Genomic DNA, 24,696 nt, shown 5'->3' with positions numbered 1-24,696 from the left:
AATACATCTGGGCCTTCATTCCATTTATTGTAGAAACCAGATATATCCAAAATAACTATGAGGATTTGCTGGGGGCTTATGTTTCTACTAACCACCTCACATTCTAGTGTCCTTGGTGAATTCTCTGTGTCTGTTCTGTCTATCCTCAGATGCCTGCCCTCTTTCCACATCAGCACCCCAGTATGAACTTCACCCCATAGTTTCCTTTCCCAAAGTACCACTGACACAAGGCTTCTGTGTATGGTTTGGGATGACAATAGGCATTTATAGAATAGCTTACAGTTTAAAATTTAATATGAGATAGAAATGGCCCACAAAATCCATTTCTACCATACTTATATCTCTCCTTTAATTCATTCTATACCATGATGCTGAAAAGATATTTCATGTTCTTCATTTTTTTCCAACTGTAATTAGATGGGAGTTCCTGGTTGGGCTTAGCCCTTAACCAAATTAATGATATCTGCATTTAGAATGCTTCTTGGAACACAGCAATGAGCATAAGTCATTATTCATTAAATTAATACATCCCTTAACATTTAGATTTTTCAAATAGATTGTCTGGCTAAAATCAAAACTCTGGAGACATTCCAGAATATAAAAATATATATCCACGTGCCTCAAAAACATGTTGAATTAGTTTACAGTTTTATTTTTTTGAACTTCAGCATGTCTTTCATATTTGCAGACAGTGTTTACTAGATGTACAATTTTTAAAAAATATCTGTTAGCTTTTAACATTTAGTATATTTTTAAATGATAATTATTGTTCAGGAAATAATTCAGTAAAAAGCAAGCATTCTCATAGCAAGTTTAAGGATCAGGAAATGTTGATTCATTAAAAATGTTATCCTTGACTCATCATGCTATTGTTTATCCCAGCATTTGTCAACTAATTCTAACTAAAATCCGCCAACACTTTGTACTAAGAAGAACAGAAGGATCGGAGGGTGAGAGAACCTGAGATCTGAGCCTCTCAAAGGCCACTATCACTCTGTGACCGTGGGTGAGATAAATCCTTTGTTGCTGTTGATGGCTACTTGAAGTGCTTCCTCCATTCTTTCCATTGTAGAATATTTAGGGAGGTCCAGAATATTATGACATGTCAGTGATCTTGAGAAATCTCTTTCACTGAAAGTTTCAGGACAGCGAAATAGGATTCCCACTTTCCGTACGCCTTTTACATGCAGCCTTTCATTTCCTGTAAGAAAAACTAAAAAGAAATAAACTTTGGTTAAGAGAATTCATAGGAAGAGCAAAACTTAAAATGAAAAGGAAGAAATCAGTCACTTCACTCAACAAATATTTATTGGGTCCCCTTGTGCAAAGAGAACTAACTACATGGGACCATGTGGAGTGAAAAAAAATCATGACATTTGGTCTTGGTCCTTGATCTAGTGAGTTCATGATCTAGTTGAGGGGAAATTATATACGTGAAAATATAACAGCAAGATACAAGGAAGTTTAGTTTAGCTCAACTAGGAAGTATGAGGAGCTAATGAAGGCCCTGAGACTCAAGGCAGGGAGACAGGCACCAGGCTGGGTTGACAGGGAAGCTTCAGAGGTCACAGCTGGCTAGTCAGTTCTCAAGGAGATGAGCTGGGTGACCATTCTAGGCAGGGGGAAAAGCCCAAGAAAAAGCCAGGGGTAGGAAAATGTAAGTGAACTCACTGAACGTACAGCCAACAGAACCACTGGACTGGGCTTCCCTGGTGGCGCAGTGGTTAAGAATCCACCTGCCAATGCAAAGGACACAGGTTCGAGCCCTGGTCCGGGAAGATCCCACATGCTGCGGAGCAACTAAGCCCGTGCACCACAACTACTGAGCCTGCACTCTAGAGGCCGTGAGCCACAACTACTGAGCCTGTGTGCCACAACTACTGAAGCCCACACGCCTAGAGCCCATGCTCCACAACAAGATAAGCCACCACAATGAGAAGCCCGTGCACTGCAACAAAGAGTAGCCCCCGCTTGCCGCAGCTAGAGAAAGCCTGTGCACAGCAACGAAGACCCAACGCAGCCAAAAATAAAAAAATAAAATAAATGAAAAAAAAACATGAACCACTGGACTGAAGCAGAAGTTTCCCATTAAGAGAGAAGATTGGAGGGCTTCCCTGGTGGCGCAGTGGTCGGGAATCCGCCTGCCAATGCAGGGGACATGGGTTCAAGCCCTGGTCTGGGAAGATCCCACATGCCGCGGAGCAACTAAGCCCGTGTGCCACAACTACTGAGCCTGCGCGTCTGGAGCCTGTGCTCCGCAACAAGAGAGGCCGCGATAGTGAGAGGCCCGCGCACCACGATGAGGAGTGGCCCCCACTTGCCGCAGCTAGAGGAAGCCCTCGCACAGAAACGAGGACCCAACACAGCCATAAATAAATAAATAATTAAAAAAAAAAAAAGAGAGAAGATTGGAAAGGTAGTTTGGGCTTGTGGAGAAGTAGGTTAGGTTTATGGGAAAGTTGTCCTCAAACATCCTCAGTAGCAACAAAAATAGCAAGAAGATGCGTATCTCAGGAAAAACTGAGAAATGGGATGAAAAGGTAAGAGAATAAGTCATTAAGTCTGTCCTGTGGAAACCTTAGGGTTCCCACCAAGAGAAGTACTTATACCACACGGAGCTTAGTGGTCTTGAGCCTGGGCTTTGAATTAGCCTGCTGGGTTCAAATTCTCATTCTGACACTCACCAGCTGTTTGAACATAGGCGAGACACTAAATGCCTCAAACCTCTTTTTCCTTGTATCTGAAATGGGGAAAAATAAAAGTGCCTGCTTCATGAGGTCGCTATTAGGATAAAGGGGTGTAATAGATATAAAGTGATCAGTACAATGCCTGGTGTAGAGGAGGCACATGATAGAAAGGCAGTTATTATTATTATCACCATCAGTGGTCATTGCTATTATTATTATTACTTCTAGAATAGCATTTGAGACAGTTGACATTGTCCTAATTCCATAGGACTTTAGGTAATTAAATAAAGGTAGGAATGTGAGATAAAAGGCTCAATTAGGAGCCAACTAGAGTGAAGAAAGAGGACACAAACTGAAATTGGAGGTGGTATTAGAGTCAGTGCAGACAAGGTAGTAAAATAGCAATATCTTTATTACTATCATTTTTTTAAAAATGGGGAACAGGCTTATGTAAGAGAGAGAACAGTGGTCTAGAAGGCAGGAAACCTGGATTCTAACCCTTGCTTTGCCATTAACATTTGTGACACACCATTAATAATGACTTTATCTCAAATAAGATATTTTAAAAGATATATAATTATAGATCCATCTATTACTACAATACTTACAGAGGAATTTTCTCTTTTCATCCAAAGTTAATTTATGGAAAGCATTCCAAAACATCAGTATCGTAGGATGTGGTTTACAGTATCCTGGACCATACCTTGAATTCTTGAAAAAAAAAAAAAGGAGAAAAATGGTTTTTAGGGGGAATTCTTGTTTGGAAGAATTGGAGGCACTTTAGTTATCACCTACCTTTTCAAATTGTTTCCAGTCATAATCAGTATTTCCAACTATTGCTGTTATTAGTTCTTCAGGCTGGAAATGTTTAAGTATCTCTTTGTCAAAGACTTTATGAAATCCTCTCTGAAATTCCTTATAAACTGCCATGACAGAGGTGTTGAAAATGTAATCAACACACTTAGAAACATAGTCTTTCCTTGAGGGAAGCAAAAAAAAAAAAGGCCAATAATATACTTTACCAGTGACTAAACTATTCTCTACTTTGCCCTTTTTACCATTTCTATTGAGAAAGAAAAGGAAATTACGTCTGCATTGCACACAACCCTGTATGACACAGGGGGATGAAACACCTGGTCAGATAGAAGAAGGAAACTTGGAGAATATGGCAAAAGGATGAAGGCTTTGTTTTGCTCCCATTTCCCCAGCTGCAGACAGGACAATATTTTAAAAACACTAATCTGAATATGTCATTCTGCTTAAAATCTTTCAAAGGCTTCTCATTGCCTTTAGGGTAAATTTCAAACCTCTTTAGCAGGATCAAAAAGGCCTCCATGATGTGACCCCTGCCCGACTCAGGAGCCTCTTCCCGCTTCTGCTGGAACCTCCGGCCGCGCTGACCCTCAGTTCACTGGCCTCACTGTCTCTCTTACGGTTAGGCCACGGCAGGCGGGGCTTCCTTTTCACCCAGCAACTTCCATCACTCATCAGAATTTAAAATGAGCATGACTTTCTCAGGGTTGGTCCTCTGTTCCTCTCTCCCCTCTCACAATACATCACTATGTGAAAATTATTTCTGCAAAGGTTGTCTTCTCCACTACGTGATGAGTTTCCTGATGGCAGGTGTGCTTGAGGTTATTCCCACCAAAACATGCTAGTACATTCTTCCCTATACAATTTTAAATAACTAGGCGTTAGTTAATTACTTATGTAGTTCGGTCTTCTAAATATATATATATAAATAGAGACATACCCTAGTATATGCTGTATATTGCTTTAAGCATACATCATTCCATTTAGTTTTTTATATCGTTCACATTGAATAATTGCTGTCTTTTCACTTTATTTGAGAGTATATAGACATAACGTATCAAATGAGGAGCAAGTGGGGGAAAAGTCCTACAGTTTTACAGACGTAAAACACCCTTCAAAAGACACATCCCGTATTTAAGACACTATAATAAAAATATTTTTAAAAAACGTTAAATCTAAACTACAGTCTGGCTTTCATTAGTACTCACAGAAAAACGTATGCCAAGTGCTTCTTTAATGTCACCAGCTTCATCATTTAGAACTCCCTGCAAATTCCTAATGAAAAATTTGGTTTAAAACATTATATTTATTATTCTTGTAAAATTTCAAAAGAAATAAATGTTCAGTGGAAAAAGCTGTGGACAATGTAGAAATGTATAAAATGCCACGTGAATTTCTTCTCCTCCACCTACCCACTCCCTCTTCCTGGAATTAACCTCTATTTACGGTTTGATTGGTAGACCCACTGCTAACACAGACACTGCTGCGTCTTGGTGGAAATTATAAAAAGGAGCCCCTTCCTCTAGACCAGTGATTCTCAACCAGGGGTGGTTTTGTCCCCCAGGGAACATCTGGCAAAATCTGGAGACATCTTTGGTTGTTACGACTGAAGGGAGTTTTGCTACTGGCATCCGGTGGGTAGCAACCCCAGATGCTGCTAAACATTCCTACGATGTCCAGGTCAGTGCTCCACAACAAAGAATTATCCAGCCCAGAATGTCAGTATTGCCAAGGTTGAAAAACCCTGCTCTACACTGTCAGAGCACATGGTGTAAATCTAGCCGTTTATTCTTCCACTAACAGTACGTGAGAAGAGAATACTTCCCGCCCCATCTGCTGGCAAGTCTACATTTTATAAGAAACTTTTAACAGTTGTCAATCCGTAAGCAGAAAAATATCTCATTTGCATTTGCATTTTCTTGACTACTAGTAAGGTTGAGCATATTTTCGTTTTATTATTATATATACACACACACATAGCCATATCTATATGAATATCTATGTTTATGCATCAGAGATATTAATCCTTTGTCTGTCATATGTGTTGCCAATATTTTCCTCACAGGATATAGTTTGCCTTTTAACTTAGAACAAGTATTTTTCAAACCTTAAAAAATAAAGTTGATGACATGCTGATTTATTAAAATAAATGAAATGATTAAATAGGATTTATTTAAAACAAATATAGCATGCATGATTCTCATTAAGAATATCATGTACTGGGCTTCCCTGGTGGCGCAGTGGTTGAGAATCTGCCTGCCAATGCAGGGGACACGGGTTCGAGCCCTGGTCTGGGAAGATCCCGCATGCCACGGAGCAACTGGGCCCGTGAGCCACAATTACTGAGCCTGCGCGTCTGGAGCCTGTGCTCCGCAACAAGAGAGGCCGCGATAGTGAGAGGCCCGCGCACCGCGATGAAGAGTGGCCCCCGCTTGCCACAACTAGAGAAAGCCCTCGCACAGAAACGAAGACCCAACACAGCCAAAAATAAATATAAATAAATAAAAATTTTTTAAAAACCCAAAAACCAATAATTTAAAAAAAAAGAATATCATGTACTATCCAAAGCAACTGTTTCCATCTGGATAAATTCAAGAGACCAGGCCAGAGCTCCGTGTATTGTGCTGGTTGATAATTAAGGAGCATTTGGCTTTTCTCCATTTTTAAACGTTTACTTGATTATAAGTCATGCCAAAATTCAAATTCATCTAAAGAGCATGCACATTTATTGAAACTGAAGACCTTGTCTGTGTGTATAACATTATTTATATTTAAACTACTGAGACTGACTCCATATATAGTCCTAGAAAAGCAATTATATTTACTTACTTCCCCAAAAGAGGACTGAGTTCTTTTAAATCTAATGATGGCTCTTGGTCCAGAAGTTTCTTAAACAGAGCCAGTGGGAAAGGGAGGTCGACGACATTAAAATTGTACAGGGAGAGTCCACACAGCATCCCAAAGAGGAAATATCTCTTCTTCTCAAATTTAGGGGGGAAAAGGAGAAGGAAAAAAATCCTTAATGTATTATAAATAATCAATAATCCAAAGGGATAATTAGATTAGTAAAAAAAGGCTTGGTTCCCTTTTCTAAAAGTCAGAAATTAGAAACAAAATGGGCTTCAGGAAAATCAAAATTTGAGGTTCTTACACAGGCTATAAACACAAAGTAAATTTCTTCCATAAGTTAAAATACAAATTTTAACAGTTCAGAATACTGAATAAGTGAATTTGCATTTTGTTACTAATAGCACATCTGGAATATGAAAAAACATGCTCAGATAGCCTTATAAACCAAGGTTTTCACTATTTAATTTTACAGTCTTTGTCTTCAAACTCATGTACAAAAATGACACCAGGAAGGAAGGGTACACTTTATCTACACCTGCAGTGGGCACCAGGCATGTCAGGTGTGTGTCAGAGGAGTGTTCCCCTGTGATGCAGTCTTGACCTAGATGTGCTTACAGGGATAAGCATATGGGTCAGGGAAGGTGACCGATGCCGTTGACTGTGAGGGTCTGTGGAAGGAGGAAGGAAAAAGTCCTGATGAAATCTCTTAAATGTGTATAGTGCCCTGAAGTTTTCATGGTGCTTCACGCTTTGATATACCTTGTTTTAATCTCACAACAGCTCTGTAAAGCAGGCAGAACAGAAATTATGACAGCTGTTTTATAGGTGAGGAAACTGAAAACTCAGAGAGGCTAAATTACACAGCCATCAGCACTCAAGACTAGAACTCTGGGCTTCTAATCCCACATGGTTGCTTCCTTCCCTATCCTACCGTGTTTCTCAACAACTATTGCAACACTTAAAATCAGCAGCCTATAATTTCAAAAAATTGCTAAAGTTCCTGGTGTTTTAGTCTTATCGCTCCATCTACATATACAAAAAGTTTCAAGAGGAAAGAGATTGTGTTACACACTAATTTGAATCTTCTACGATATTTAATACAATGTGGGAACCTCAAGAAAGAGCCAGCAAAAGCTTGTTGATTGATAAAAATCCTACCACTGGCACACCTTGGCCATTCCTATCTTTTAGAGATTCATTCTTTCTCAAAAAGATACAAAACACCTTTCAGTACTTTTTCACTCCCATTCATCTTCTCCTCCTGTCCCTGTCCTTTCTGGGTTCCAAACTCCACCATGTCATCTGAAGAACATTCTGGAAGTTTACAGGAAAGGAGATCAATGAATTGAAGCTCAGCATGTGATTCTTTTTAGAATTATTTGCTCTGTGTTACTCATACAGAAAGGAAGTTTTTTTGTTCCTTTAAGAAAATGTTTACATATTGAGGATCTTTGTAAAAATATAATCATTGCATAAAGGAATCACCTTATTAGAATTAGCAATTATCTCTAGGCTTCTATTAACAATTTCTCTCTTAATTTGAAACTCTAGATTACTGCCTCTTAAAATTTAGGAAACCACCCAAATATCCATCAACAGGAGACTAGATTAACAAAGTGTGGTACATCTAAACTACGGAATACTGCTCAGCAATAAAAGGGAATAAACTATGATACATACAACAACATGCACAAGTCTCAGTATAATTATGCTGAATGAAAGAGGACAGACACGAAGACTACTTATGATTCCATGTATGTAAACGTCTAGGAAATTCAAACTATGCTATAGTGACAGAAATCCGACCAGTGGTTGCCTGTGCAACCACTACTCCTGGGGCAAGGAGTAGAAGCAGGGAGGAGAAAGATCAGAAGGGGATCTGAGGATCTCTGGGGGATGATGGATATGTTCATTGTCTTGAGTTTCCATGGCTATAGATGTACATCAACATTTATCAAATTGGACACTTTATGTGCCGTTTATCATATCTCAAGTATACTGTATTCAAGCTGTTTAAAAATTTAATGTTCATATGAATCACCTGGGGATCTTATTAAACAATACATGTTCTGATCTGGGCCTGAGATTCTGCTTTTCTAACAGCTCCAGGTAACGCTGGAGCTTCTGCGCTGTGGAGCATGTTTTGAGTAGCAAGGCTTTATGTGACCTAATTTCACATTAGTATATATTGTGTTCATGTTACAGTATATGGTATACTTTTTCTGTTCTGAAAAACCATAAGAAAAGAAATAAAAAACTTACATTGACAGGAAACCGCACGTAGGAACCCTTTTCAGGATATATGAACATCCCATATTCTTTCTTGGTCATATCTTCAAATATACAGTGGAAGAACTCGGACTTCACGCCTTCTCCCACAGAATGAATTTCTTTAATAAATTCAGCCTGAGGAAAGAGAACACAGTCCCAGGTCCAGATTTAAAATATAATGCCTTGACCTTTACGCAAAAGTTTCAAACCTCCTGCCATCACCAGGATTCCCAGAATCCGCTCTCCTTACCTAACTGTACTCTGTTCTACCTCAATCTGCTTCTGAGCAGTGGATGTCATGAACCTATTTATGAACCTGTCAGATTACTGTATAGTGAGGGCATGGGTCCCTTCCACGGCTACGTGAACGAAGTGAAGCGGGATTCTAGCAAGACTCAGAATTCTCCAATTATGTTGACCAGTGTCTTGAACCAAATTTTGATGTGCTTCAAACCCCTGGGCCACTAAGTTCCTCAATTCTTCTATCTTGTTTATCTTCCTCTCATCATTCAGGCTTTAAAACTTGGGCTCCAGTCAACAATTGTTTGGTTTCTCCTGCCTCTCCCCTCATTAGGACTTCAGATAAACAGCCCTCCCCATCAGCCTGGGCATGACACCTTTGTAGGAACCTTCAGAGCTGACTGGCCAGAATGCTCATGTGGGCATCAATAAGAACAGGTCTGTCTTTTCTAAAGTCTACCTCTGGGCTTTGTAGTTGAGTACTATCCTGGGTTTCCTACTACCTCTCTAACTACTCCTTCTATCCTTCCCTATCTGTCTGTTTCTTTTTATCTTTTTAATACAAGTATCAGCAAGCTTCACTAAGAGTTCTCTTTCTCTTCTGTTTGCCTAGAAGATCTTACTTACTGGCACTTTGATCAACCAACTCCTTGGCCACTGTCCATCATCTCCAAGGGCCTGCCTCACATTCCATCCAGAAAGCCCAATAATAAATTAAGCTTGCTTCTGATTTTCCTATTTCTGCTCATTTACACTAGCAAGTCTGCCTTTGCCACAGTCAGGACCTGCTCATAAAGGGCCTTGACAACCTTGCCTTGTTCAGAGTCTATATTTTGATTGGATTTGTCTTGAAGTTTGTCTTCTTACCTCTTTGTCATCTCCTGTAAGCAGAATCATTTTCTATTGATTTCCTCATAATCAAGATTTGAAGGAAAATAGGTACAGAGGGAGGCAACAACTAGAGAGTCTGGCTTATAAAACCGTTTCTATGTTTTCCATTAGAGTCCCATGCTGGGGGGCATACCTCTCCTGAGGCCCACCCTCAGGTTCTGACTTCTTCTCTGAGAACTTAACTCTTCCCCTCATGGCTGATAGCAGGAAAATTCACTCCCTTCTGGACAGATGCCAGCCCTCACCTACAAAGTTAGTCATTATTCTGTGAGCAAATGATCTGAGGTACCACACAGTGAAAACCCTACAGGTGCCCACAGAGGGTGAAGTGAAGGATGCCGAGAATTGGAACCAATATACTGGAAAGTCTACGACTAAAACTAGAGCCAAAATGCAGGATAAGTATCTGTTGTACCTGCTGCTTGCTGATTGCATTCACAGCCCCAGTTCTTCACCCCGCCTTGACCCAGGTCTTTTGCGTGTGACTCTGCAGTTCCTCTCATTAAAGAGGCTGAGTGTATTTTGCCAGCCCTTGACTTGAGTTCAGCCACGTGACCCGCTTTGACTAAAGCAATGTTTGTCGTGTGACTGGGCTTCCTGTCTTGTACCTCTGACAATGTTGTGAGAACACGTTTGCGGGTCCCAGGAAGAAGATGGAAAACATAGGAACCAGGGCCCGGGGCCAAACTACCCCAGCCAGGCCTAGCCTAGATCAGCCAATCCCCAGCCAACTCGCAAACACGTAAACAAGTATAGACAAAAATCTGCAAAGCCACCCAGATGAGTTCAACTTAGATTAGCAGACCCTCAGCTGAATTGCAGATCTGTAAAATTATTATTTTAAGTCACTGTGCTTTGGGATGGTTCATTAAGCAGCATTTCTGTAGCCATAGGTAACTAATAGTTAACTCATAACCCCAGCGTTCAATTAAACACCCCATAGCTTTTCTCTGAAGGGTAAGCAAGGAATCCTGGAAACCATTAGGCTGATACCTATAGTTGCAAACACAGGCTCTTCCTGTGCTACACTATATAAATGTTTCCCTCCCACGTTAGTAAAAACATCCAGTGAGGCTTTTTACTGTACCACTAGTATTTTCCGGAAGTCAGTGACTTCAGCTTGGCTTAACTGACGCAGAGCGTCTTCAACTAGGTGACTGTCTGACTCTAAGTGTAAATGGAGGGGATTCACCCTTTCCTTGCAGAATTATTTGCCCAAAATCCATGCACTCTTTCCCTTCGGATTCCTAGAAAAAGAAATAGTTTAGGAATCCTCATAGGAATACTAGGAATTGTTTAATATTTCAAATAAACATATTTTATTTAGCGCACATGTATGCCTACCATTGCTATATACACTCATATTGTAATTATTTAAGGAAAAGAGCATCGTATCTATATAACGGGAGATAAAGAGATCGCAGGATCTGTGGCATCTAGGAACTATATGTTGGGGATTACTCACCATGGATGTACAGCTAAATTATTAAAAGTATCTCAGATCACTTATCATAGGAAACATAATCCTTACAGGCGACAGTGGTATTAAACATGCGGAAGCATTACATCCAGTGTTATCCACTTCGCAGTCTTGCCACCATAATCCTCAAAAATATAAGGGCAGTGGCGGAGCCCAGACGTGTCAGATGTAGGAAGAAGACTAGAGGAGAGGCTTTCCCAGAGAAAACCCACTCCTCCTCTACTATGTGATCTATGATCTATGATCTGTGATCTGTGATCATAGATCTGTGATCTGTGTGATGGATCTATGTGATCCATCTACTGAATTTGCATGGGAACTCCCTAAAAAGATGTCACTGGTGGCCTCATTTTGTAGCTAGCATTCTTCTTAGCCCCCCAATACAGTACTTCCATGTAGCTTCTCTGAATTCTCAACATTTCTTTACCAATTTAGTCCCACAATCTTGATTCTGCTGAACTCCCTTGGATTAGAAATCAAGTGTTGGACTTGCTATCCTTGCTTTGACCTCAACACCCCTCTAAGGCTTCTGCTTTATCCCAAGGACAGTAAAGGAGTATTTAGGATTTATAAACCAATGCAACCCTCTTGGGGCCTGTCCTGCAATAGTGACAGCAGGACAGATGGATAACAGCTATGCCATCCCAGGTTTCCAGGCTGAGTGTGGTTGCCCATATAAGCCCTCCACAAGCATCTGAGACAAGTGTGCCTGTGGCCCTAGGCTTGGGAAAGCCCTGTCCCAGATCTCTGCCACCACTAAGTACTGGGAATTTGATATATGATGCTCCTAGATTCTTCTGGTTGTTCCTTAAGATGTTTGTTGTAAAGAAATTCCAGGTTTGCAGGGAAATGGAAAAGTGCCATTTCTGGTCCTTCCTGGTGGTGGGTCTTCTCTTCCTGTGGTCCAGGAGTCTGCAGCTCTGGGCTGCGTCGCGATTCTGATGGCCGAGCAACGTGTCCTGCGGCTCTGAGTGACAGGGAGTGTCCAGCAAAGCCCTCCACTGACTACAGCAGGGAGAGCTGTATGTGGCCTGTTGCAGGCCCCCCTCCTGTCACCTAGCCAAGAACTGGACTGGAAACCTGCAGCTTAACTTATTTTCCAGCTCCTCTACACCCATTCTCCATGTACTGGTTTCCCCTCTCTACACTGATGCATTTGAATTGGTAATACAGTTCGGAGCTTACAATCTTGACTACATCCATCATCTCTCCCTTGGAAGACAGGACTCTGGCGTCTGCTTTCTAACTTCACCCTTGACAACTACAACTAGAGTTTTCTCGTCCTCGAATCTTCCCTAATGCTTCATAATATGCAACCTGCCTGGGTCCACTGTCCACTCAACCCTCACTAACACAGTAGATAGGTTAGATAGAGCGCTGCTGTAGAAGAAAGTACCACGTAGGGAAGGACTTGTTTAAAGGACACTTAAGGGGCAGTTAGGCTTCGCAAGGAAAGACAATCTATTTTCTCTCATTACCAGGGATGTTAGGAAAATTTTTAAAAGGGGTAGCTGGGAAACAAAAGAGGAGATGATTCAGTCAAATCTCCTTGTAAACATGCTGATGACAGACACTAATAACCGCAACTAAAGGAAGAGTCCTTATCTACAGAATGCTTTTAGCAGGATGTACCTTGTCTATCTAGGTTGCTTATTATAAAGAAACATGGAATTTATAGATTTATGGGGCATGGCTCACTGGAAACTGTCATGTAAGCTATATAATTAATAGGGTATATAAAGGAAATGTTTGATAACTGAAATGGCTCATTTTGTGCATGTGATGTCCCAGAATTCTCCACGTCTCACCATGTGAGTCTTTAAAGTACAAGTATCATAGATAAACAGATACAAACCTTTCCTGAGGAATGGCCTAGAAAACAAGCCTCAGCAGTCAAGAAAATGTTTGGGAAACCTTCAGCATAATGTCTGGGGGTAGGGGCTGGGATGAGGATTATAGATACATAACTAAAAGCTCAGGCTGATGGCGATAAGAGACACAAAACAGCATGTAAATGTTGTGTGGGAACAATACAACTACGAGAGAAGAAGCAGAGGGGAGAGTAAGTGGAAAGCAGAATAAACTCACTGAATGACTCACAGGCACTATCCGGGAAGAAAAGATATCACTTGTGGCTTACAAATCAAGCTCCAAGACTCTTAAGCAAATAAGAAAATCTAAAGACTAACACTAAGAACATAGTTAGTAACTAAAACTGGATTGAGGAAGAGAATGAAGGGAGTGGGAAAGAACAGTTACGAGATAATTTCAGTATTCCTCATAGTAGAAGAACAATGAATATTAACTGAAGAATATAAGGATTCAGGGACTTCCCTGGTGGCCCAGCGGTTAAGAATCCACCTTCCAATGCAGGGGACACGGGTTCGAGCCCTCTTCGGGGAACTGGGATTCCTACATGCCGCGGGACATCTAAGCCTGCGTGCTGCAACTACTGAGCCCATGCACCACAACTAGAGAGCCCACGCACTCTGGAGCCCGCGCCACAACTACAGAGCCCACCTGCTCTGCAGCCTGCACGCCACAACTTGAGAGAAGCCCACACGCCACAACTAGACAGAAGCCCACGTGCTGCAACGAAGAGCCCGCACGCCGCAACTAAGACCTGACCCGGCCATAAATAAATAAATAAATAAAAAGAGTATAGGATTCAGGCACTATGTAATAATAAGAAACACAATTAAAATTAAACTGAAATGTCATGATTAAGCCATCACATCTGGAAAAGATCACAAAGCTTGTTAACACTGCATCAGTGAGAGTGTGTGAAAGAGGCTTTTCATACGTTGCTGGTAGCAACATAAGTTGGTACAACCACTAAGTACAGTAATTTGGCAACACTTAATTATGAAAGGAAAAAGATTAAGCATCATTCTACCTTCATATATGACTGATATTTTTCAGGGTAACCAAATGGCCCTGATTGACAGGGAAAAGTTCTTTACAGAATTCCAGTTAATAATTTTGGAAGGAATGATAAGATCAGAAATATCACCATTTTTCAAACTTTAACAATGCAATGGATGAAGTTATTCATTAAAGGTTGATGGAATGCATGTATCTTTCCAAATTCAACTATATACACAGGAGTGGAATTTCTGGGTCATATGGCAGTTCTATTTTTAGTTTTTTGAGAAACCTCCATACTATTTACCACAGTGCTACACCAATTTACATTCCCACCAACAGTGTGCAAGGGTTCCCTTTCCTCCACACTGGGTGACAGGTTTTATCTTTCAATATTTTGAGTATGTCATTCCACTCTCTCCGAGTCTGTAGAGTTTCTGCTGAGAAATCTGCTGATAGTTTAGTGGGGCTATCTTTGTAGGTTGCTGTCTTTTGTTCCCCGGCTGTCTTTAAAATTCTTTATCACTGACTTTTGCCAGTTTTAATATAATGTGCCTTGGAGAAGGTCTTTTTGCATTGAGATAATAAGGTGTTCTATTAGCTTCACGCACTTGTATATCCAGTTCCTTTCCCAGCTTTGGGTAGTCCTCAGCTATTATTTTTTTAAATAAGCTCTGTGCTCCCTTCTCCTTCCCTTCTCCTTCTGGGATACTCATTACCCCAGAAGGAGGGTTCTCTTTTCTCCACATTCTCACCAACATTTGTTATTTGTGTTCTTTTTGATGATGGCCATTCTGACAGGTGTGAGGGGACAACTCATTGTGGTTTTGGTTTGCGTTTCCCTGATGATCAGCCATGTTGAGCATCTTTTCATGTGCCTGTCGGCCAAATGCATTTCCTCTTTGGAAAAATGTCTGCTCAGCTCTTCTGCCCATTTCTTAATTGGGTGGTTTGTTTTTTTGATGCTAAGTTGTATGACCTGTTTATATATGTTGGATATTAATCCCTTATCAGTCATATAATTTGCAAATATTTTTCTCCCATTCGGTAGGTTGTCTTTTCGTTTTGTCAATGGTTTCCTTTGCTGTGCAAAAGCTCTTAAGTTTAACTAGGTCCATTTGTTCATTTTTGCTTTTATTTACTTACTCCAGGAGACGGATCGAAAAAAAATATTGCTGTTATTTATGTCAAACAGTGTTCTGCCTATGTTTTCCTCTAAGAGTTTTATAGTATGTGGTCTTACATTTAGGTCTTTAATCCACTTTGAGTTCATTTTTGTATATGGTGTTACAGAATGTTCTAATTTCATTCTTTTCCATGTAGCTGTCCAGTTTTCCCAGCACCACTTACTGAAGAGACTGTGTTTTCTCCATTGTATACTCTTGCCTCCTTTGTCATAGATTAGTTGACCGTAGTGTGTGGGTTTATTTCTGAGCTCTCTATTCAGTTCCATTCATCTATGTGTCTGTTTTTGTGCCAGTACCATACTGTTTCTTATTTTTTTTTAATTGGAGTATAGTTGCTTTATAATATTGTGTTAGTTTATACTGTACAGTAAAGTGAATCAGATATATATATACATATATCCCCTCTTTTTTGGATTTCCTTCCCATTTAGGTCACCACAGAGCACTGAGTAGAGTTCCCTGTGCTATATAGTAGGTTCTCATTAGTTACCTATTTTATACATAGTATCAATAGTGTTTATATGTCACTCCCAATCTCCCAATTCATCCCACCCCCTCCTTTCCCCCTTGGTATCCATATGTTTGTTCTCTACGTCTGTGTCTCTATTTCTGCCTTGTAAATAAGATTGTCTATAGCACTTTTTTCAGATTCCACATATATGCATTAATATACAATATTTGTTTTTCTCTTTCTGACTTACTTCACGCTGTATGACAGTGTCTAGGTCCATCCATGTCTCTACAAATGACCCAGTTTCATTCCTTTTTATGGCTGAGTAATACTCCATTGTACATATGTACCACATCTTCTTCACCCATTCCTCTGTTGATTGACATTTACGTTGCTTCCATGCCCTGGCTACTGTAAATAGTGCTGCAATGAACACTGGGGTGCATGTGTCTTTTTGAATTCTGGTTTTTTCTGGATATATGCCCAGTAGTGGGACTGCTGGGTCATATGGTAGTTCTATTTTTAGTTTTTTAAGGAACCTCCATACTGTTCTCCATAGTAGCTGTATCAATTTATATTCCCACCAACAGTGCAAGAGGGTTCCCTTTTCTCCACACCCTCTCCAGCATTTACTGTTTGTAAATTTTTTTTTAAAATTTATTTATTTGTTTGTTTATTTATTTATTTATAGCTGTGTTGGGTCTTCGTTTCTGTGCGAGGGCTTGCTCTAGTTGTGGCAAGCAGGGGCCACTCTTCATCGCGGTGCACGGGCCTCTCACTATCGCGGCCTCTCTTGTTGCGGAGCACAGGCTCCAGACGCGCAGGCTCAGTAGTTGTGGCTCACGGGCCCAGTTGCTCCGCGGCATGTGGGATCTTCCCAGACCAGGGCTCGAACCCGTGTCCCCTGCATTGGCAGGCAGATTCTCAACCACTGCGCCACCAGGGAAGCCCCTGTTTGTAAATTTTTTTGATGATGGTCATTCTGACTGGTGTGAGATGATACCTCATTGTAGTTTTGATTTGCATTTCTCTAATAATTAGCGATGTTGAGCATCTTTTCATGTGTTTGTCAGCCATCTGTATGTCTTCTTTGGAGAAATGTCTATTTAGGTCTTCCGCCCACTTTTAGACTGGGTTGTTTGGTTTTTTTTTGATATTGAGCTGCATGAGCTGTTTGTATATTTTGGAGATTAATCCTTTGTCAGTTGCTTTGTTTGCAAATATTTTCTCCCATTCTGAGGGCTGTCTTTTCGTCTTGTTTCTGGTTTCCTTTGCTGTGCAAAAGCTTTTAAGTTTAATTAGGTCCCATTTATTTATTTTTGTTTTTATTCTCATTACTCTAGGAGGTGGGTCAAAAAATATCTTGCTGTGATTTATGTCAAAGAGTGTTCTTCCTATGTTTTCCTCTAAGAGTTTTATAGTATCTGGGCTCAAATTAGGTCTTTAATCTTTGAGTTTATTTTTGTGTATGGTGTTAGGGAGTGTTCTAATTTCATTCTTTTACATATAGCTGTCCAGTTTTCCCAGCACCACTTATTGAAGAGGCTGTCTTTTCTCCATTGTATACTCTTGCCTCCTTTGTCATAGACTAACTGACCGTAAGTGTGTGGGTTTATTTCTGAGCTCTCTATTTGGTTCCATTGATCTATGTGTCTGTTTTTGTGCCAGCACCACACTGGTTTGATTACTGTAGCTTTGTAGAATAGTCTGAAGTCAGGGAGCATGATTCCTCCAGCTCTGTTCTTCTTTCTCAAGATTGTTTGGGCTATTAGGGGTCTTTTGTGTTTCCATACAAATTTTAAAATTACTTGTTTTAGTTCTGTGAAAAATGCCATTGGTATTTTGATAAGGGCTGCATTGAATCTGTAGATTGCCTTGGTTAGTATGGTCATTTTAACAATATTGATTCTTCCAATCCAAGAACACAGTGTATCTTTCCATCTGTTTGTGACATCTTTGATTTCTTTCATCAACGTCTTACAGTTTTCAGAGTACAGGTATTTTGCTTCCTTAGGTAGGTTTATTCCTAGCTTTTTATTCTTTTTGATGTAAATGGGATTGTTCCCTTAATTTCTCTTTCTGGTAGTTCATTGTTAGTGTATAAAAATGCAACAGATTACTGTATATTAATTTTGTATCCTGCAACTTTACCGAATTCATTGATGAGCTCTAATAGTTTTTTGGTGGCATCTTTAGGATTTTCTATGTATAGCATCATGTCATGTGTGAACAGTGACAGTTTTACTTCTTCCTTTCCAATTTGGATTCCTTTTATTTCTTTTTCTTCTCTGTACTGTTGCTAGGACTTCCAAAACGATATTGAATAAAAGTAGTGAGAGTGGGCATCCTTGCCTTGTTCCTGTTCTTAAAGAGAATGCATTCAGCTTTTCACCATTGGGTATGATGTTAGCTGTGGGTTTGTCATATATGGCCTTTATTAAGTTGAGGTGGGTTCCCTCTATGCCCACTTTCTGGAGAGTTTTTATCATAAACGGATGTCGAATTTTATCAAAAGCTCTTTCTGCATCTATTGAGATGACTGGATGGCTTTTATTCTTCAATTTGTTAATGTGGTATATCACATTGATTAATTTGTGGATACTGAAAAATCCTTGCATCCCTGGGATAAATCCCGCTTGATCGTGGTGTATGATCCTTTTAATGTATTGTTGGATTTGGTTTGCTAGTATTTTGTTGAGGATTTTTGCATGCATATTCATCAGTGATATTGGCCTGTAATTTTCTTTTTTTGTGATATCTTTGTCTGGTTTTGGTATCAAGGTGATGCTGGCTTCATAGAATAAGTTCAGAAGTGTTCCTTACTCTGCAATTTTTTGGAGTAGTTTGAGAAGGACAGGTGTTAACTCTTCTCATAGCAGCATTATTTACAATTGCCAATATATGAAAGCAACCTGTGTCCATCAATGGATGAATGGATAAGAAAGATGTGGTATATATATACAAAGGAGTACTGTTCAGCCATAAAAAAGAATGAAATCTTGCCATTTGCAGCAACATGGATGGACTTGGAGGGCATTATGCTAAGTGAAGGAAGTCAGACAGAGAAAGACAAATACTGAATGATATCACTTATATGTGGAATCTAAAAAATACAACAAACTAGTGAATAAAACAAAAAAGAAGCAGACTCACAGATAGAGAGAACAAACCAGTGGTTACCAGTGGCGAGAGGGAAGCAGGGAGGGGCAATATAGGGGTAGGGGAGTAAGGGGCACAAATCATTAGATATAAAATAAGCTACAAGCATATACTGTACAACATGGGGAATATAGTCAATAGTTTATAATAACTATAAATGAAGTATAACCTTTAAAAATTGTGAATCATTATATTGTACGCCTGTAACTTATATAATATTGTACACCAACTGTGATTTAATTATTTTTAAAAAGGTTGATGGGAAATATTACAATGGAAGAATGTGTTCACCACCTGAACCCACTGATTAATCTCAGCATGAACAAAAGTGAAGCAACCAGAAATAATGTACTGAAGTATGGCAAGGTGAAAAGAAATTGGGCCTGGGATTTGCTTTAAAATATTATACTTCAGCAAAAATAGTAACAATTACAAAAATAACAAAAATGATAAATGAAGAAAGTATGGCAAAATGTTAATGATGGCTGAAAATGTGTGCTGTGGTTTAATACAGCATTATCTCTATTTTGTATATGTTTGAACATTTTACATAATAAAAAAGTAAGACATACATATCAGCATTTTTATATGGGAATTAGCTTGCAATAATTTAATTTTGGAGAGCAAATTAAAGACAAATGGAAAATCACTGAAAATAATGGGACTGAGGTTTTCTGCAGGTATCTAATAATTAAAAAGAGATAACAGTTTTGATAATCAAAAGAAAAGGAAAACTTCATTCATTCCTTTACCTCACCACCTTAAATTATTTACTTCCACACTTTTTAGAATTTGTAAGAATCTATATTAACTAGAAACAAATTTCTAGGAAAATGCCTTTGTTTTGTGACTGAAAGGTGTTTAAGTTTTCCATGATCATCTATTTTAGCAAATTCAGCACTGCAATGAGGAAATTTTCAAATCTTAATTTATCAAAAAAGATACCTACCTAGCTACTAATGTGTTCCCCCTTTAAAGTATGAAAAACTTCAGAAAGTAAAAATGATATTCTTACCAGGTTTTTATCCCTACAGATCACTCTTCTTCTCTCTTCATAGAAGTTCAACAAAGTGGATAGTTCATTTATGTTGAAAGTATTTCTGGTAGTTGACAATTAGCTTTGTTTACCTTAAAGAGAATATGACCTGTGATTTTCATTTTCAATCAATAAGTGATTTCATCTATTTTTATATATGGCTAGCATATAGATAATTAGAATAGAGCTCTATAAACCCAATGCATTGGTCAATGATGAAGTAGAGTTCTAGAAAACTTCCATTTTTTGATCCATAATTTCTCCAATTTTTACAAATATTGTAAAAGATATAAAACATTGCCAGTGGAGATTAGTAAACCAATTCCTAGGGCACAGGTTCACTGGAAACAGTTTCTAGATCTTGAGGATAAAAGCACAAAACAATCTAAGGTACTTTTGACAAATTCATCCCTTTCTCTATGAATTAGTGAATATTAATTTAGCACACACTACTTATCAGGCATGAGACAAAACATACGCTAAAAATTGTCCTGGTTTATACATCACTTACTGTCTAGAAGAGTAGTCAGCAAACTCTTAAAACCAGATAGTAAATATTTTGAGCTTCGGATCATACAGTTTCTGGTGCAACTATTCAACCCTGCCATTTTGTAGCATGAAACACCTTTAGACAATAAGTAAATAAGTGAGTATGGATGTGCCTCAATAAAATTTTCTTTATAAAAAAAAGGAGGCTGCCTATGGGCATAGATTGCCAAACCATGATCTAGTAGGTAAAAACAAGTAATCAGGCACCTAGGATACAGTTTTTATTGGAGAAGGACTTTAGGGGTTGGAGAAGGCTTCCCAGAAGAAGCAATGCTAGAAAATCAATGTTATAAATAAGCCTCCATCACATCCAATTAATCCAAATTAATCCAAGAGATAGAAGGCAGGAAATAAGAAATCTACAAACATAAATTAAGGAAATAAAAAGCAGATGTATAGGAGAGAAGATCAACAAATTAACAGGTTGGGTCTTACAAAAAAACCTTCCTGGTAAGACTGAATGAAAAAAAAAAAATAAAGAGGTAAATAACTAATATCAAGAATGAAAAATATGATGAAACTACAAATTGTAATGTCCACTTTTTCTAAACAAAAGGAGTCCATTACCAAACATCTTTTTAAGTCTTCATAAAGTTTCTTACTTTTTAAATCTCCAATTATTTTATGTCAAACATTTCCCTTTTACTTTTAAAAATATTTGACTCCTCAGGATTCTTATTTGTCTTCTTAAAACTCTAACTGGCCATTCACAAAAGCAACAAAAACAATAAAATACTTAAGAATAAATTTAACCAAGGAGGTGAAAGATCTGTACACTGAAAGCTATAAGATTATGATGAAAGAAATTGAAGAAAACACAAATAAATGAAAAGATATCCAGTGTTCATGGATTGGGAGAGTACTGTTAAAATGTCCATACTACCTAAAGGCATCTATAAACGCAATGCAATCAGACAATGCAATTCAGACCCTGAATAAACAAATCAATCCTGAAAAGAAGAACAAAGCTGGAGGTATCACATGTCCTGATTTACAGCTATACTACAAAGCTATAGTAATAAAAACGGTATGGTACTGGCAGAAAAACAGATGAATAGACCTATGGAACAGAAACAAGAGCCCAGAAATAAACTCTCACATATTTGATTGACTAGTATTTGACAATGGAGCCAAGAATACTCTCTGGGGAAAGAATAATCTCCTCCATAAATGCAACTGGGATAACTGGATAACCACATTCAGAAGAATGAAATTGAACCCCAATCTTACACCACTCAGAAAAATTATCTTGAAATATATTAAAGACTTAAGCAGAAGACCTAAATCCATAAAACTCCTAGAAGAAAACATTAGGGGAAAAGTTCCTTGACATTGGTCTTGGCAATGATTTTTTGGATATGACACCAAAAGCACAAGCAACAAAAACAATAATTAATAAATGAGACTACATCAAACTGAAAAGCTTCTGCACAGCAAAAGAAACAATCAACAAAATGAAAAGGCAACCTATGGAATGGGAGAAAAAATTTTCAAACCATATATCTGATAAAGGATTGATATCCAAAATATATACAGAAAATATACAGAAGTCATATAACAGAGAAAAAAAAATCAAACAATCCAATTAAAAAATGGGTAGAGGAAGTGATATTTTTTCAAAGAAGACATACAGATGGCTAACAAGTACATGAAAAGGTGCTCAACATCACGAATCATCAGGGAAGTGCAAATCAAATCCACAGTATGGTATCACCTCATACCTGTTAGAATGGCTATCATTAAAAAGACAAAAGATAAGTGCTGGTGAGGATGTGGAGAAAAGGGAACCTTTGTGCACTGTTAGTGGGAATGTAAATTGGTGCAGCCACTATGGAAAACAGTATGGAGCTTCCTTTAAAAATTAAAGCTAGAACTACCATATGATCCAGCAATCCCACTTTTGAGTATATATCCAAAGGAAATGAAATTACAATCTCAAAGAGATATCTACAGCCCCATGTTCGTTGTAGCATTATTTAGAATAACCAAGACAGGGAAACAACCTAAGTGTCCACGGACAGATGAATGGATAAAGAAGATATGGTGTATACACACACACACACACACACACACACACACACACACACACACAGGAATATTATTCAGCCATGAGAAACAAGGAAATCCTGCCATTTGCAACAATATGGACGGACCGTGAGGACATTATACTAAATGAAATAAGTCAAACAGAGAAAGACAAATACAGTAGGTTATCACTTATACATGGAATCTAAAAAAGCTAAGCTCATAGAAACAGAGTAGATTGGTAGTTTCCATAGTTGGGGGGGTGGGGGAAATGGAGAAATGTTAGTCAAAGGGTGCAAACTTCTAGTTATAAGATGAATAAGTTCTGGGGGGGGGGGTGAAAAAAAAAAGATGAATAAGGTCTGTGGAGCTAATGTACAGCATGGTGATTATATTGTAGTTAACAATACTGTACTATATAGTTGAAAGTTGCTAGGAGAGTAGATCTTAAGTGTTCTCACCACAGTAAAAAATGGTAACTATATGAGGTGATGGAGGTATTAGCTAAAGCTATGGTGGTAATCATTTTGTAATGTATAAGCGTTTTACAATACATAAGTGTAGCAAATCAACACGTTGTACACCTTAAACTAACACAATGTTCTATATCAGTTATATCTCAATAAAGATGGGAAGAAATACACTACTTTATAAATACCAGTGCATTATTACTTCTGAAAAGCACTAAGTTTTTTTTTTAATAAATTTATTTATTTATTTATTTATTTATTTTGGGCTGTGTTGGGTCTTCATTGCTGCGCACGGGCTTTTCTCTAGTTGTGGCGAGCAGGGGCTACTCTTCATTGCGGTGCATGGGCTCCTCATTGAGGTGGCTTCTCTTGTTGCAGAGCACAAGCTCTAGGCACACAGGCTTCAGTAGTTGTGGCGCACGGGCTTAGTTGCTCCGTGGCATGTGGGATCTTCCCGGATCAGGGATCAAACCCGTGTCCTCTGCATTGGCAGGCAGATTCTAAACCACTGCGCCACCAGGGAAGTCCCAGCACTAACTTTTGTACATAATATTTTCTCCTATTGAGATTGATATTTTGTGGTGAAATTTGCTTTGATTGCCAATTGAGCAATTTATATTTATAAAATCATCTTACTTTAGCTAATTATTTTTCAACTGAACAATATCAATTTAATTATTGTATTTAAAATGCTCTGGCTCTTCCCTATCCTCCAATAATCATTAGGTTTATTAGTAGCTTTAGGTTACTTCTGGATTATGTTTTATTATGAAAATGCTGAATCATTCTCCTATCTGAGTATTTGTGCCTCTAATATATTATAGATAATATGTAACATATTCCACCAGCGTTTATCCAGTTAGCAAAACAAGCAAAATTCTGAATTATTAAGGGCTAAATAAAATATTTTCATTCTTGATGTGGAAAATAAAACAAAACAAGCCTCCAAATGACTAAGAACTAAGAGATCTTGATTTAGTAAAATGGTATATACATTCCTTTAAATGAACCCTTACCTTATACACTTCTTTCATCACTTCTAGAAAAGCTTTAACATTGTGGTGACTGAATGGTTTCAGTCCAACAAAACAGTTGAGAGACGATGGCAGTTTTAAGCATCTGGACCAGTGTGTTGAGAGAGGATTCTTGCAAAGATGCCCAACACTGCCCTGAGGGGTGTAAAATCAGCCATGATATATATGCACCCCCCAAAAAACTCCCTCAGCTTCTAAGTTCTTTAATGTAAGAAATAGATCGTATTTTCCATTTCTGATGGCATAACCCATAAAATATCTTTTCGAAGGATAACATCCTGGACAACATTTATTACTCACAGATCTGGAAAAAAAATTTTTTTCCCTGATAAAGTATCTTTGGAATTAAAAGCTCAAATTCAGGTTTCTGAAAAAATTTGTTGATAGTTCATATTTATGCTTGATTACTTGATTGACTTCATGATTTTCAAACTGAAACTTCCACAGGGTATCTATAAAGTCTGAAACCATACATAGGTGAATAAACAAATACAAATGCACAAACATACACACATGACATATAATGTCATCAAGGACATTTTTAATCTGTAAAAAATAAAATAACATTATCTATGTTTTCAGACTTTATGAACACCTTGTATAGATGGATATATTTTTAAATTAGCTCAGTAACAATATTTTAATATCACTGAGGTTACAAACTGAATTTTTGTACCTTTAAAAGACAA

The 24,696-nt window shown here is 38.4% G+C and overlaps 1 protein-coding gene across 1 annotated transcript in view; it reads right to left on the bottom strand.

The window, feature by feature from the left end:
* Nucleotides 1–699: 699 nt before the first annotated feature.
* The window catches only part of LOC103002662 (probable E3 ubiquitin-protein ligase HERC6), a 48,086-nt gene continuing 24,089 nt past the window's right edge, over nucleotides 700–24,696 (bottom strand). Inside the window, 12 exon segments of the mRNA XM_057547150.1 lie at nucleotides 700–1,213; nucleotides 3,296–3,398; nucleotides 4,709–4,775; nucleotides 6,330–6,478; nucleotides 8,613–8,756; nucleotides 10,840–10,912; nucleotides 10,914–11,000; nucleotides 19,471–19,577; nucleotides 19,909–19,994; nucleotides 19,997–20,021; nucleotides 23,990–24,038; nucleotides 24,040–24,142. Of these exon segments, the coding sequence (XP_057403133.1) occupies nucleotides 990–1,213; nucleotides 3,296–3,398; nucleotides 4,709–4,775; nucleotides 6,330–6,478; nucleotides 8,613–8,756; nucleotides 10,840–10,912; nucleotides 10,914–11,000; nucleotides 19,471–19,577; nucleotides 19,909–19,994; nucleotides 19,997–20,021; nucleotides 23,990–24,038; nucleotides 24,040–24,142 (1,217 nt within the window). The 3' untranslated portion in view covers nucleotides 700–989.

This window comes from Balaenoptera acutorostrata, chromosome 5 (assembly GCF_949987535.1).
Source record: "Balaenoptera acutorostrata chromosome 5, mBalAcu1.1, whole genome shotgun sequence".
NCBI lineage: Eukaryota > Metazoa > Chordata > Mammalia > Artiodactyla > Balaenopteridae > Balaenoptera > Balaenoptera acutorostrata.
Note: the sequence above shows the minus strand (reverse complement) of the source record. Positions and strands in the feature narration are given on the sequence as shown.